This window comes from Meleagris gallopavo, chromosome 4 (assembly GCF_905368555.1).
Source record: "Meleagris gallopavo chromosome 4, MGAL_WU_HG_1.1, whole genome shotgun sequence".
Lineage (NCBI taxonomy): Eukaryota > Metazoa > Chordata > Aves > Galliformes > Phasianidae > Meleagris > Meleagris gallopavo.
The window spans coordinates 24,651,794-24,664,394 of NC_139407.1; the positions used below are offsets into that span (position 1 = coordinate 24,651,794).

General features: G+C 48.0%; 1 protein-coding gene across 2 annotated transcripts in view; it reads left to right on the forward strand.

Moving 5' to 3' along the window:
* LOC100538470 (epigen) overlaps positions 1-11,543 on the forward strand; it is a 58,187-nt gene extending 46,644 nt beyond the window's left edge. The window contains exons 1-5 of one of the 2 annotated variants that reach the window (XM_003205548.5): positions 3,377-3,561; positions 8,560-8,643; positions 9,087-9,210; positions 9,785-9,931; positions 11,136-11,543. In XM_003205548.5, coding sequence (XP_003205596.1) covers positions 3,516-3,561; positions 8,560-8,643; positions 9,087-9,210; positions 9,785-9,931; positions 11,136-11,196 — 462 coding nt within the window. In that variant the 5' untranslated portion in view covers positions 3,377-3,515 and the 3' untranslated portion in view covers positions 11,197-11,543. Of the gene's footprint in view, positions 1-3,376; positions 3,562-8,559; positions 8,644-9,086; positions 9,211-9,784; positions 9,932-11,135 lie in introns of those variants that run through there. The other variant, XM_085222490.1, reaches the window with a different exon arrangement.
* Positions 11,544-12,601: the final 1,058 nt, after the last annotated feature.

Below are 12,601 nucleotides of genomic sequence, written 5' to 3' on the forward strand. Positions count from 1 at the left end.
TGCCACGAGCTTGGCTGCCAGCAACACACTGTCATGTCATGATGTGCTTGCTGTTTGCTAACAATAAAATGCATTTAGATCACGAGGAAGGCAATTCAGAAATGTGGCATCATGCTTCTCTGAGCGTTTGCTGTATGCACGCACAAATGTATCAGTTGTGAGACCAGGTAAAGGGGGGGAAGGCAAAATGGCTCGTAGCCTAATTCTTGCCACTCACTGAGGGGAAATCACTCCTCTTCCACCTTGGTCCTACTCAGAGTCTTAAAAATAATTAGGAGCAAAGAATCCAAACTGACTAAATTCATGGATGGAACCTTGTTCAGTGCACCCTTCACATGGGCACAAATACAGGTTTGCTTAGCAGCATGTCAAGACAGAAGCCATGAAAAGATCCTGTAAATGAAAGAAGCTGCCACCTCCTTGGAGGCGAAGGAACCACTCTGCAGAGAGCTATAATTAGGAAAGGGAAAACAGCAGATGAGCACAAAGGAGCTCTTCCTGCCTGTGGCATGTGTTGGGACATTCAGGAGCTGCTCAGAGGAATGGAAATTTCCTATATGCCAGCAGAGTGAAAACCTGCTTTTGCCCTTACCTTTCCATCTTCTGAGATGCATCAAGGTAGATGGGATTTAGAGTTCTTTTGTTTGTTGTTTCTGTTTTTATTTCAATTTCTGCTTAATGCTGACCCAAGAAGTTGCCCAAGAAACTGCTGAATTTGAGGTAACTGTTATTTTAAACAGCAAAATGTCTTTTGTCCAGGAGCTTTGACCTCACCCTGTGTTTCCAGGAAGAGCCACTTTCAGCCTTGGGTTAGCATTTTGAACTCTCATCGTTTATGGGAGACCTTGGTTGTTTAAGTACGCTGGCCCTAAATGATTCATCACAGACGTAGTAGATTTGAGTCTGAGTCTGACCTCTCTATAGAGTAAGTCTGGGTCAAGGCTTTTTCCTTACTCCATTTCCTGCAGTCTATCTCAAGTATGGATCCCAGTTAGGTATATCCCTTCTTACAGTATTTGTGGTTGTGGTTTTCACCTTTTTATTTCTCGTGTGAAGTTATCCAGTGCTTCAAGGCAAAGTTGTGATTTTCTCCTCTTTTCAAAAACACTTTCTACCTAACAAAAATATATTGCTTTTGGAAATAGGTGGTATTCTCAACAGACAAAAAGCAATGCAGATCAGTAGCCAGAATGGCAGTGTGTAAAACTGGATGTGGGTTTTACAGAAAGTAGGAGTCATCTGTCATGTATGGGTTTGGTTATGCAAGAACACATACATAAAGTGATAGTTCACTATTAGGAATGCACCTGTATTATTCTACAGCCAATCACCATGAAGAAATGCATTCTCAAGCAAAGGAAAATGTACATCTAACTTGCTTTTCCCCTTGGATTCATGGGATGTAATGAATCTGCCTTACATTGGATCCATTGGTGCAGGAAGGTGCTACCCAAAGTGAAGAGAAGCAATTGGAACATTAACACTTAGAGTCTGTACAGGCAGTATCCAAAGAGGCACCTCCACATAGTGGAAGAGGATGGTGAAACGTGCAAGTGGGGTGGCTGATGTGGAAACATACACCACAAGACAGAGAAAATTACACAAAGGTGAAGCAAAAATCTGTATGTGGTACTTCTTGCCCACAGATTCAAATCTGAAAGAGGAAATTCCAATGAATGGCTTCAATGGTGTCAGCGTTACCTGGTATCTGGATACCGGTACAGAACTATAATTAAATGCTCTCTTTTCAGAGGATAAATCACACAGGAATTTAAGGGTGAAATTAATTATAAAGTGGAAGTTCTGCAATGATGTTGCTTTTAAGGCATCCTGGAAAATGCCCACATGCAGAAACGTTTTCCTATGATTGCAATTACTTCCTTTACTCACTGTGAGCCCCAAAAGAGCAGACAATAAAGTCCTTAATAAAGGGGATCAGCTCCAATTAAAGAAGCAACAAAAGCAGTCATGTGGCATCAGAAAAGCTACCACCTGCTCACCTTAACGCAATGAAGTGATCATACTGGGGCCATAGCGCTGCAGAGACAAAAATGGACTTGGGAAAAGATTCAGGTTACATTATGTTCCACTTCCTTACGAAGTGAACTTCGGCTGCATGCAGCTATTTTGGTGCCCAATCTTGCCAACTCTTATGTTTGCATAGTTAACTGGTTATGCTGACGTAATGCAGTAGTAACACACTGAGCTTTTTACTTTCAGCATCTCCACGCTTCTGTGGATCTAAGAAAGTGCTCCCAAAAAAAGCAGAAGAGTGACTTGTAAGTACCAGATCTGTTCCCAAACTCCCCAGATTAATGTGTTTATTGCTTAGAACTGGAACCTGAGCATGGAGGCATATTTGTCATGTTCTCCAGTATCCTTTGTAGAGAACTCTGTTGTATTAATAACACTTGTGCAGTAGAGAAACTATGAATACCGGAGTTATCAACTATTTAACTGCACCTTGATATCAACAGTCACATTCCACGCACTGTGAGGTAGGCTTATCAGTTCCGTAATAAATAGGGTATAACCTTACCTTTTTTGATGAAGAAGGTAATGGTGTTGCTTTAAAAGGAAAAGAAACAGCTCCCACTGCTGAGCAGTTCAGGCAAAAAACATTTCATCTGTCAGACATGCGTACAGAGAGATGTGGGGTGGCATATCCCCCAACTCTGATGGCGTGGGCAATGAGGTCATGCTTCACCTAGCAATGGAGTGCAGCAAAGGCCTTCAGCAGAACGCAGGAAGGACTAAACCCAGCCAAGTGCTGGTCGGTTGGCACAGCAGCTGCCCACACTGCCAAGCGTTGGAGGGGCACTGTGCCCTTCAGCCATCCCAGCAGGTGGAGGTGAGGTGCTACATTCCTGCGGACTGTGTTGGAACCTAATGGACCGTTTCTGCACCTAGTGCCCAGGCTCATGGCACGCGTGGGCTGAGGGGTGACGGGAAATGCCAGCACGTAGGAGACTGGGGAGGGCAGCGAGTTTGTGGCCACCTGCCCCACGTTGTTGGTCAACATTCGGCAGCGCTGGGGGTATGTATGCTGCATCCCCAGGCCCCATCCTAGTAGTTCTGCACCCATTTGCACTGGCCTAGCCCCTCACCGTTACACCCGGCCCCAACAACGCTGTGCTCAGCCGTGGCCACGAGTCCCCGAGCCCGCTTGGCAGCCCGTTTTACAATCAGGAGTGCCAGCGCAGCAATGTTTGCTGAAAGAGAGATAATGGCAGCACGTGCACGGGGGGGCGGAGTCCGAGCCGAGGGTGCCCCCGTCTTCCTCGGGGCATCGCCTCCGGGCACAGGGGGCGGGAGGAGGCGGAATGCGCCGCGGGAGGAAGCGGCGGGGACGGGCACCTGTTCCGAGCCCAGCCGCGTTTCATCACCGTACCGCCCCGCCTCCCCGCCGCACATAAAGACCGGGACGGCGCGGCCGCCCCACAGCGCTCCGCAGCTCTGCTGCCGCCTTCCTCCTCTCCTCCTCTTCCTCCTTTCTATCTGTCGACCTGACAGCGATGGACGCCAGCGGCCCGCGGACTCGTAGCCTGCTGCTCTTCCTCGGTGAGTGCCAGGGATGTTGGATGCGCAGGGGTGCGATGTGACGGGGGAAGGTGTGTGTTCGTTCCCTTCTCCCTGCCCGGTAGCAGGAGCTGCTCTGTCCTCTCGTCCTACTGCTCTGGGTGAGCTCAGTGCTCTGGCCAAATAGAGGGGCCTCTGCTTGCCACAGAGCAGGCCGTTGGCGTCTCCACTTCTCCCCTGCTTACCTGGCGTGAGCACTCTCGGGTTGCGTGTGCTCCTGACAGCTGGCACCAAACAGCGCATCTTTATAGCACACAGAGCACACAGCTGATCACCGCCCTACAGCTCCACTGGGGCTGTGAGGTAGTGACCCTTTGGAGTGATGTACACTGTGTGCAGCAACGCTTGAGGCAGGGCTGAGATCTGCAGCACTCACTCTGTCCTCATTACAGAGCACGTTCTCATGCTTGCAGTGCTGCGCTCAGGCTCTGAGGCAACGGGGCAATCAGTCCCAAGACCAATTGCAGCAAGAGTTTCTGTCTTTCCTCTTGGCCAGGTTTTCCATAGGGCTCGTGGCTCAGCTGCTGCAGTGACAGCAGGTTAAACGTCTTTTAGCCTGTGACTCAGCTGGGCTTTGCACACAGGTGGCACTGGAAGGAACTGGTATGTCTTCATGGATTTATGTACAGATTGATGTATTTCCGGGGCAGGCACAAAATCTAATGGTAGGGGACAGATTAGTCACAGTGAGGTGGCCTCATACCAAGTGCTGGGAGCACTTCGCTGCCTTTCTATCCCAGGTCAGCAGTTCCAAGCAGAACTCCATAGTGCAGCTGGGAAACTTGTCTCTACAGCAGCTGATGGCTGCTGTAGTGCTAAGCTCCGGAGCTTCACTGCCCCAAGGCAGGACTTAACTCCAGTGGCCATCATCAGTTCCATATCCAAGCTGTCACTAGCTCAGGGGAACTTTGTGGTTTCCTGTGTCATGTCTGAGCTGACTGCAGAGGTCTCTGAACCTGGAGATACAGAAGATGGCAGCAGGTGTTGTGTCTGACTGGAAGCAATAATGGATTTCTCCTTCCCCTGCAGTGCAGGGCCCTCTGTCCTGTGCTGAGAGTAAGGTGTGTGAATCCAGTCATTGGTGTGAAGGTCTGCACCAGGGTGGAAGTGGTGCTGAAATGACCGGTGCACATAATAAGTAATTATCTGAATTACCTCTTCTTAAGGGTAAGTCCTGGCCCAGAGTTCAAGGGGATCGTGTGGGCATTGATGGGGTGATGGTCATCCCATACAGGCTGCTGTCTGCAAGGCTGCTTTAGGGCATCTGTGTCTCTGAGTCTGCAGTTCTGAAGTCATGGATGCAATACGCAACATGATGAAGTACAGACACTGCTTCCCAGAGACAGGTACAGATGCTTCAGCTCATTGCCCTAGGGGTGATTTATTTGGATCTCTCTCCTTACCACCATGTACACAGAGTATAGAGCTGGGGGGCAAAGAGGGCTGACAACATCTCCTTTATAGGATGGGAAGAGCAGCCTGTGTCCCTGGCGTGTCTCATCCCAGGAAGAGGAGTGTTAGGCATGTGTTTGCTGGGCATGGCCATACAGCCAGCACAGGTACATCCCACGTGGGGCACTAAGCAGAAGCAAGGTGTTACATCCCAAGCATGAAGATGGGGAGGTGTGCTCTCTCTGCAGTGGTTAAAATTGTCTCAAATGACTGCGTCCCCTTTCCCAGGGCATGTGTTCAGCATTCATGGATAACCCAAACTCCAGAGGTGCTGGTGTGAGGGCAGAGTTGCACAGCCACATGTTGAAGTAGAGCAAGCCGTTAGCAAGGCTTTCATGGCCAACCCTATGGTTCTGTGATCCTCACCTGGAGTACAGGCACCCCACCTGTCTTTACTGCCAGAAGGGCTTGCTTGGTCTGACATGGCCTGGAGAGGTGTGTGGTAGGGCAGAGTGGTTCACTGCAGAAAGAGACGGAAGGTGATGCACTGAATTTGGACAGTGGTGGTAGTGGTGCTCACAGAGCCTGTGAGACAGGCTGAACTGTGTTCCCTGCTCCCTCTGCACAAAGAAGGCCTTAGGCAGTCAGGTGGATGAAACCAGATAGTGGGGATCCAGCTGGATCCATCCCCCAAGTTAAGTGGACTGAGGTCCACCAGGAGATGACACCTGAGTACTACTGTGCTTGGTACTTCTTTGGTAGTGAAACCCGAGTGACAAGCATATGGGGGGGGGAGCACAGAGGTGCCAAATGCTAAATAGCATTAGGGAACTTTCTGCAAGTGAATCAGTACATGGCCAGTGATCTCAGGAACGAGTGAAGCCAAATCAAGTGATGATGGGGACCTAGCACTTCTCAGGAACCAAACAATTCCCCATTAAAGTGGTGTGAATCTTACAGAGACTAGTTCTTGGTTCCATATGTCCTGTATGTCCCTCATCCTGCAGCTGGAAGCCACAGTAGCTGACCCAATAATTACCATAGCACATCACCCCTGGCAAAGGCTGCAGGAATCTGAGGAGCCACTCTCTGTCTCTTGTTCATCTTTCATGAAGAGTCCACCAAACTGCAGCAATACTCCCATTCCAGAAACAGAGTTAATCGTAGAGTGATACCTGCAGGACCTGACCAGGTATTGCGTGCTGGTAACATAGCACTGGCATTCCTAAGAGGCATTAATAAATACCAACAACCTCATTTCTGTTATCTTGTACCCTGCGCAGTATTTACTTAGTGAACAGCAAAGGAATAAAAATATAAATACCTCTCCCAGGTCCTACGTTTGATATACATCACTTGATAGCTATTCTGGGAAAGGTCTTTCTCTGCTACTGCAGCATGTGGATCCCTAATCCTCCAGCAGGATCCCCCTCCCACTGATGTCAGAGGAAAAGTATGTGCATGGGGGAAAGGGCAAAATGTAATGGTGCAGAGCAGGAAGGACTTTGCCCAAATGCCGAAAATACTGCTGGGTGTCAGCAAATACCACACCTGTGCTCTAGCCTCTGGCTTGTGCCCACAGTCAGGTGAAGGTTATTGGCTGCTGGGATGGGGCAGGCTTTGCTCAGCTTTGTGTGTCTGTCAATTACAGTGTCTAGTGTTTGTCTCTGGTGCTCTGAGCACAGAGAAGGGCTGACCTGCCTCTCAGTTGTAATTTTAGTCCACCTTGGTTGGGGTTTCTCAGCTATGTTCTGTTATCTGTCCAACAGAGAGCTTTGGACTAAAAAGGAACTGCTCGGATCTCACTTAGGTGGAGGAAGCATGCAAGCTAAAGCAGAAGTGTGTAGGCTGAACAGAGACCTTTTGCTGGCTTAAAACTCATCTACCCAACCACCAGCTGCTCCTCATGAAATCTGTACTGAACACAAAGTGCTGTAAAAAAAATAAATAAAAATTAAAAGAATAGTAATAATAAAAAAAACCGCCCTGAAAGTAAACTTTCAAGTCCTGCCCTGTCAGCGTGCGAGGCAGCTCCTGCTGAGTCATGCAACAGGAGCAGCTGTCTCTGGCACACTCCTCTATGGTCCCTCATGTCATTGCTCTGTTACTGTAGGTCTGGTTGGGTGCACCCAGTCTGTGTCCTTTCTCTAAAGCCCTGTAGTAACCTGGCTGTGCAGGAAATGTATTTACGGCAAAAAAAAAAAAAAGCTCCATCCATCTGTGGCAGATGTTCTGCCTTTCTAGCATCTAACTGAATAGCATCTTAAGGGATGTCCTGCTGATCACCCAGAAATGGATGATCTGCATAAAATTCCTGAATCGTTGTACATCTAGCAATGAAGGGTAATGAAGCTTTCTAATAACTGGAGTTGGAGTGATCAAGAAACTATGAAGGCACATTCCATCTATTAGCCATGCAGGAGCTGGTAAGTTAATGGAGGTGAACAGCCCAAAGACACCAACTGCAGGTTGCTGTGGCATGGGGCTGGTAGCTGAACAGGTTAGGTTGTGACCACAGCAGGGATGTTCCCAAAATGGATTCATGCTCAGCTGGGACGAGCCTTCATTGCTTCTTGTGGGCTAGTCATGGAGCCTTTAGATCCTTCTTGGAAATGTTCATTCAAGTACTGGAATGCTTGTCCTGTGCAGCATCACAGGACACCCCAAAAGATGTGAAAACACGTAGGCTGTATTTGTGGAAGAAGGAAAGGAGGATCTCCCTGCTCCCCAGGGAAATGCAGCCAGATTCCTCTGCCTGCATGCTGCAGTCCCTCCCAGTGTGGTGGGTACCCACACCAGGCCTGCTGAACTGCGGTTATTAGAATTGCAGAACCGTAACGATCAGAAAAGACCTCTAAGACCACCAAGTACAGCTGCAACCCATCCCCACCATGCCCACTAACCACGTTCCTCAGTGCCATATCTCCACAGTTCTAGAGCACCTCCAGGGGCAGTGAGTCCACCAACTCCCTGGGCAGCCCATTCCATTGCCTCACCACTCTTCTTGAGAAGAAATGTTTCCTAACTTCCAGCCTGAACCTCCCCTGATGCAACCTAAGGCCATTGCCTATCATCCTCTTCTTGCTATAATGTGGGTGGTGGAGGAAGGACAGCGGTGTCCTCATTTCTTCCCAAGGCCCTCCCCAGATGAGTGACACTGGTTCATGACCTGTGAGTGGGTTGACATCTCTTGAATCTAGTGAGCAGAGAGAGTTTGTGATCTTATATTAGTTCTTTTCAAGTGGGCTTTCATTTGAATAGTGGAGTGGAGTGAGTGCAGGAACTGGCCAGCATTTCAGGCAGTGTGCAGCAAGATTGAGAGAGCTGTCTCCCGCGGAAGAGCAGCTTTGTTTTGATCTTCCTTTGGACAGAACATGACGGGCGCTGAGCCTGGCTCAGTACTGACCCTCACAGCATGCTGCAGCACTGCCATGCTGACTGCTGGGTCCTGGGAAGTCCTCTGTCCGGGGACAGCTATGACCCCAGGAGTTCTCCATGTAGATCACTTCCTGTGATGAATGCAGGCTTGTCATGCCAATGCATAACTGTACTCAACAGGAACCTTATTCTGACTTTATTCTCTCTTAGGTTACCTATTGCAAGCAGTCATGGGCACAACAGTGATCCCATTATGTGCACCTGGTGAAATGGAAAACTGCACGACAGCATTAGGTAAGTGTACTCCACAGCTCTCCTTGCAAATAGCAAGTCTTTGGTTGCTGTCTTCCTCAAGCTGGTGGCCTCACAGAGTTGCCCCTAGAAAACTCTTCAATTCTACCCATAGGTTATTGCTGAATCACATTCCCAACATCTCACAGAGTGTTTGCTGATGTTGAACATGAACTTTCTTAAGGCCTGTGTTCTCTTTAGTATCACTTTTCAGCATAGTATCTGTGTCTTAAGCTGAGAGCTGCTGTGAAAGCAGAAATACGTGATGTGGGACTTGTAAGGGAAGAGTTAGTGTAAGTCCAACTCTATCCATAGGGCTCACCTGCTGCAGTGCCCACTGCATTGCAGCTCTGTTGGTAGCCAGGCTTGTTGGACATGTAATGCTTGCGCATTGTTTGGGAAAGGGAAAATGAAACTGATGAGATACTAACTAAATCTCTCTGCAGTCCAGACAGAGAACAGTCCTCGTGTGGCTCAAGTTGGGATAACCAGATGCAAGCCTGAAATGAAGGACTACTGTTTCCACGGACAGTGTGTGTACATAGTGGATCTGGATGAGCACTATTGCAGGTAAGGACCGAGCACAGTGTGCCTGCAGCCTCCCTGATGTGGTCTTTGGGATTAACTGCTCGTGGATCTGACCTTGGTGACATTTAGGGGACCACCAACCCAGCAAAGTGTTTAAATACTCACAAGAACTTAAAGAGAAGCAGTGTATCTGTAACAGACCACAGCTGGATTTAAGCAAGTATGAAGCATATGAGCTGGCTGCAGTGAAACCGAAGTGAGAGTCTGAGACAAGTGAGGTTAGTCACCAACCCACCGTAGGCACAGCACACTCATTGTGATGTTCCTCCCATTGTTCATCTTCATGTACAATAGCAAGAGGTCTAGATTGCAGGCAAGGCAGTGAGGTTTCTTCTGAAAAATGACCCTCTGGACACTTTAAGGGTATTCCCTTAAAGGTATTCCCGGTATTCCTCACTTACTTGAAGGATTTATATTCCGAGACCCACAAGGGATTTGACTGTAGAAGTTGGAATTGCTTGTCCCTAAGGAAACAGCCAGCAGCACAGCATGCTTTGCAGAGTGCTGAAATGTAACCCTGTGGCAATTTCTCCAATTATGTCTCTCTTATCCTCAGGTGCGATGTAGGCTTCTCCGGTGTCAGATGTGTGCATTCAGAACTCGTCCGACAGCCCCTCAGTACGGAGTATGTGGCACTGACAGTCATCCTCGTTCTGCTTTTCCTCATCGCCATCTCTATCGCAGGTTACTACATCTGCAGGAGGTAAGAGCATTTCTTTTGTGGTTCAGCAGTGTGCATATAGTAAGATGTCCACTTGGACAGAGGTGCTTATACTCACTTGATTGCATGGAGATAGTTTGAGGAAACCTGCTGGCATGATCCAAAAAAAACCCACCATGTATTGACTGTATAACCCAAATGGAAGGCTAGGTCATGCTGAGGCACAAGTACCTGCAGATGCTCTCTGACCCTGTTGGGTCACTGAGCAGGTTGGTTCTCCTGTCTTAGAGAATTTATTGGCGTAGATGAAAGAGCAGGCAGGGAGTGGGAAAGCTCTAGTTTCTTCTCTTGGTAATGCCATTTCTTTGGTCATTGGGAACTGTAGATCAGCTGGGTAGAATCATGGAATCATTAAGGTTGGAAAAGTTCTCTAAGATCATACAGCCCAACTACCCGCCTACCATCAGTACCTACTAAATCAGGTCCCTAAGTACTACATCTATCCTTCCATTAGACACTTCCAGGGATGGTGACACCACCACCTCCCTGGGCAGCCCTGTTCCAATGCCACACCACTTTCTCTAAGAGATTATTCTTAATATCCATCTTGAATCTCCCCTGGTGCAACTTGAAGCCGTTCCCTCTTGTCCTACCATAGCTAATGCTATCTGCTGTGCTGTGGTGACTGTGCCATATGGCAAGCATTTTTTTGCCAGCTGCGGGGCACATGGGACAGCAATTGCTCCACCAACAGACACAAGGGCAACAAGAATTGTTCTTTGTGCTAATAACTAATTGCAAGGTGCAGTCAGAGAGCCAAGAAGGCAGAACGACTCCAGAGGGAGATCTGAGCCTCACAGATCTGATAGGTAGGTGGTAGCTGCCTAAATTCATCCTCCTTGCCTGAAGTCTCCATGGCACATCTCATCTCAGAGAAGATAACATCATTGGTTGGGGCATTCAGCCCCAGTGGAGTCAAGGATGCAGCAGGATTTCACGGCCCACTACCAGCACCAAGATTTCAATGTAGGTGTGAAATCTTCGGGGCTAAGCTTATACATGAGGCTCTGCATGCAAGTTATCTCAGACCCAGACATAAGCACAAGCAGAGCCCAGCTGCTAGAGTTGGAACAAACACAAAGAGGTCATGTTGAGTTCTCTGTCTTCCTCCTTCCTTCTATTTGTTCCTTAAAAAACCCCTTGGGATGACTGGCTTTCCAGAAATGACACTTCTCACTGTTTTCAGGTACCGAAACAAGAAGAGACACACCAATGCTAATGAGTACAAGGAGGTTGGTGCCCTGTAGAAGAGAATGTGATTTCCTGCAGCATTCTGTTCATCTGGATGGACTTTGTGGCTCCCCATCTATTTAAATGTTATTTTTATTAACAATATTTACAATATTTATATCCTTTTACAAATTTCAATTGTTTGGTGATCCAATCAGTATAGGTCAAGTACTTTGTTTGCAGTGTTTTATTTTTTTATTAAATAATATTTCTTGAGAACCCCATGTCAGTGGTTCTGTGCGACAGAGATATATTTTTGTAAAAAGTCGTCTTCTTACTCTGAAGAGTAATTTTATATTTATTCTTGTGAATATGCTCAGAACAATTTTGCACCTGTAAATAAAAGTTCTCAACAAAGTAAGAATGTCTGTGTGTTTTGATCAAAGTGAAGCTAAGCTTGGCTGAGATGTTGTAAAGCAAGAATGCTACTGCAGAAGGTGCCATGCCTGTAGGGAGAGCTGATGCTCACCCAGCAGATTGCAGAGTCACCTCTTTTTCCATCAACTTAAATGCTGTCCTGTCTTAACTGCTGTTGAAGTCAAGCAAATGAAAAGGGTACCTGTCCCTGTTACTGGACAACATCACAAAAAAACAGTTCTACGTGAACTTGAAGGCAGCAGGAGTTAGGCCTGTCTTGTGCCATCCTATTTCTGTGTCAGCCTGTCCTTGACAGCCACCGAAGGGATTCACGAGCGCTTTTACACACAGCAAACCAGCAGGAGGGCAGTTGTTTCAAGGCTTTCAGCTCTTGTTCAAGTGGTCCAAGGGCCCAAGGAAGTTGGGAGGTGAGGTGGGATGGGTTTTCCCAGTGCCCTGACATGTGGCCAAACCCTTTCCTTCGGAAAAGATGAGTCACTGAAATGACAGCTCTGCTTCTCCCCAGCTCAGTACTCACTTCCTGACCTTGCCTTACTTTCTCTGTTATCTTCCCACTGACGAGCACCAAAGCAAAGGTGTGGTTGGGCAGAGCCAGGCTGCAGCTCTGCCCAGGTTCTGCCTGCTTTTGTTGTACTTCTCCTCCCCAGGTGCCTCAGTGGGCAGTGCATGCAGCAGTAAGGAGGAAAGAAGTCTGCTTAGCAACACAAAGATGCAATCTGAGCACAGTCCGACATTACTCATGGCAGATTTCTCTAGCAGTGCATAGCAGGAGAGCCCTCATGGCCTCCAGGGTTGTGCCTAGTACCAAGGCACTTCTTGTGTGTGCTTTGCTCACTTTCCAGCACTCGTGGTCCCTCTAGCAGAGGTACAACCAACTCCTGGAGCCTCTGTGTTGAGGCAGTACAAGTCTCCCTGGTACCCAGTTAGAAGAGCACTGCAGGTCAATCCCTGCTAATTGGGTAATGTGTCACAGGCTCTCATTATATGCTCCTCAGCTTTTCACTTCCTATCTCCTTCTCTTGTAATGTCACAGAGGAACCTGTT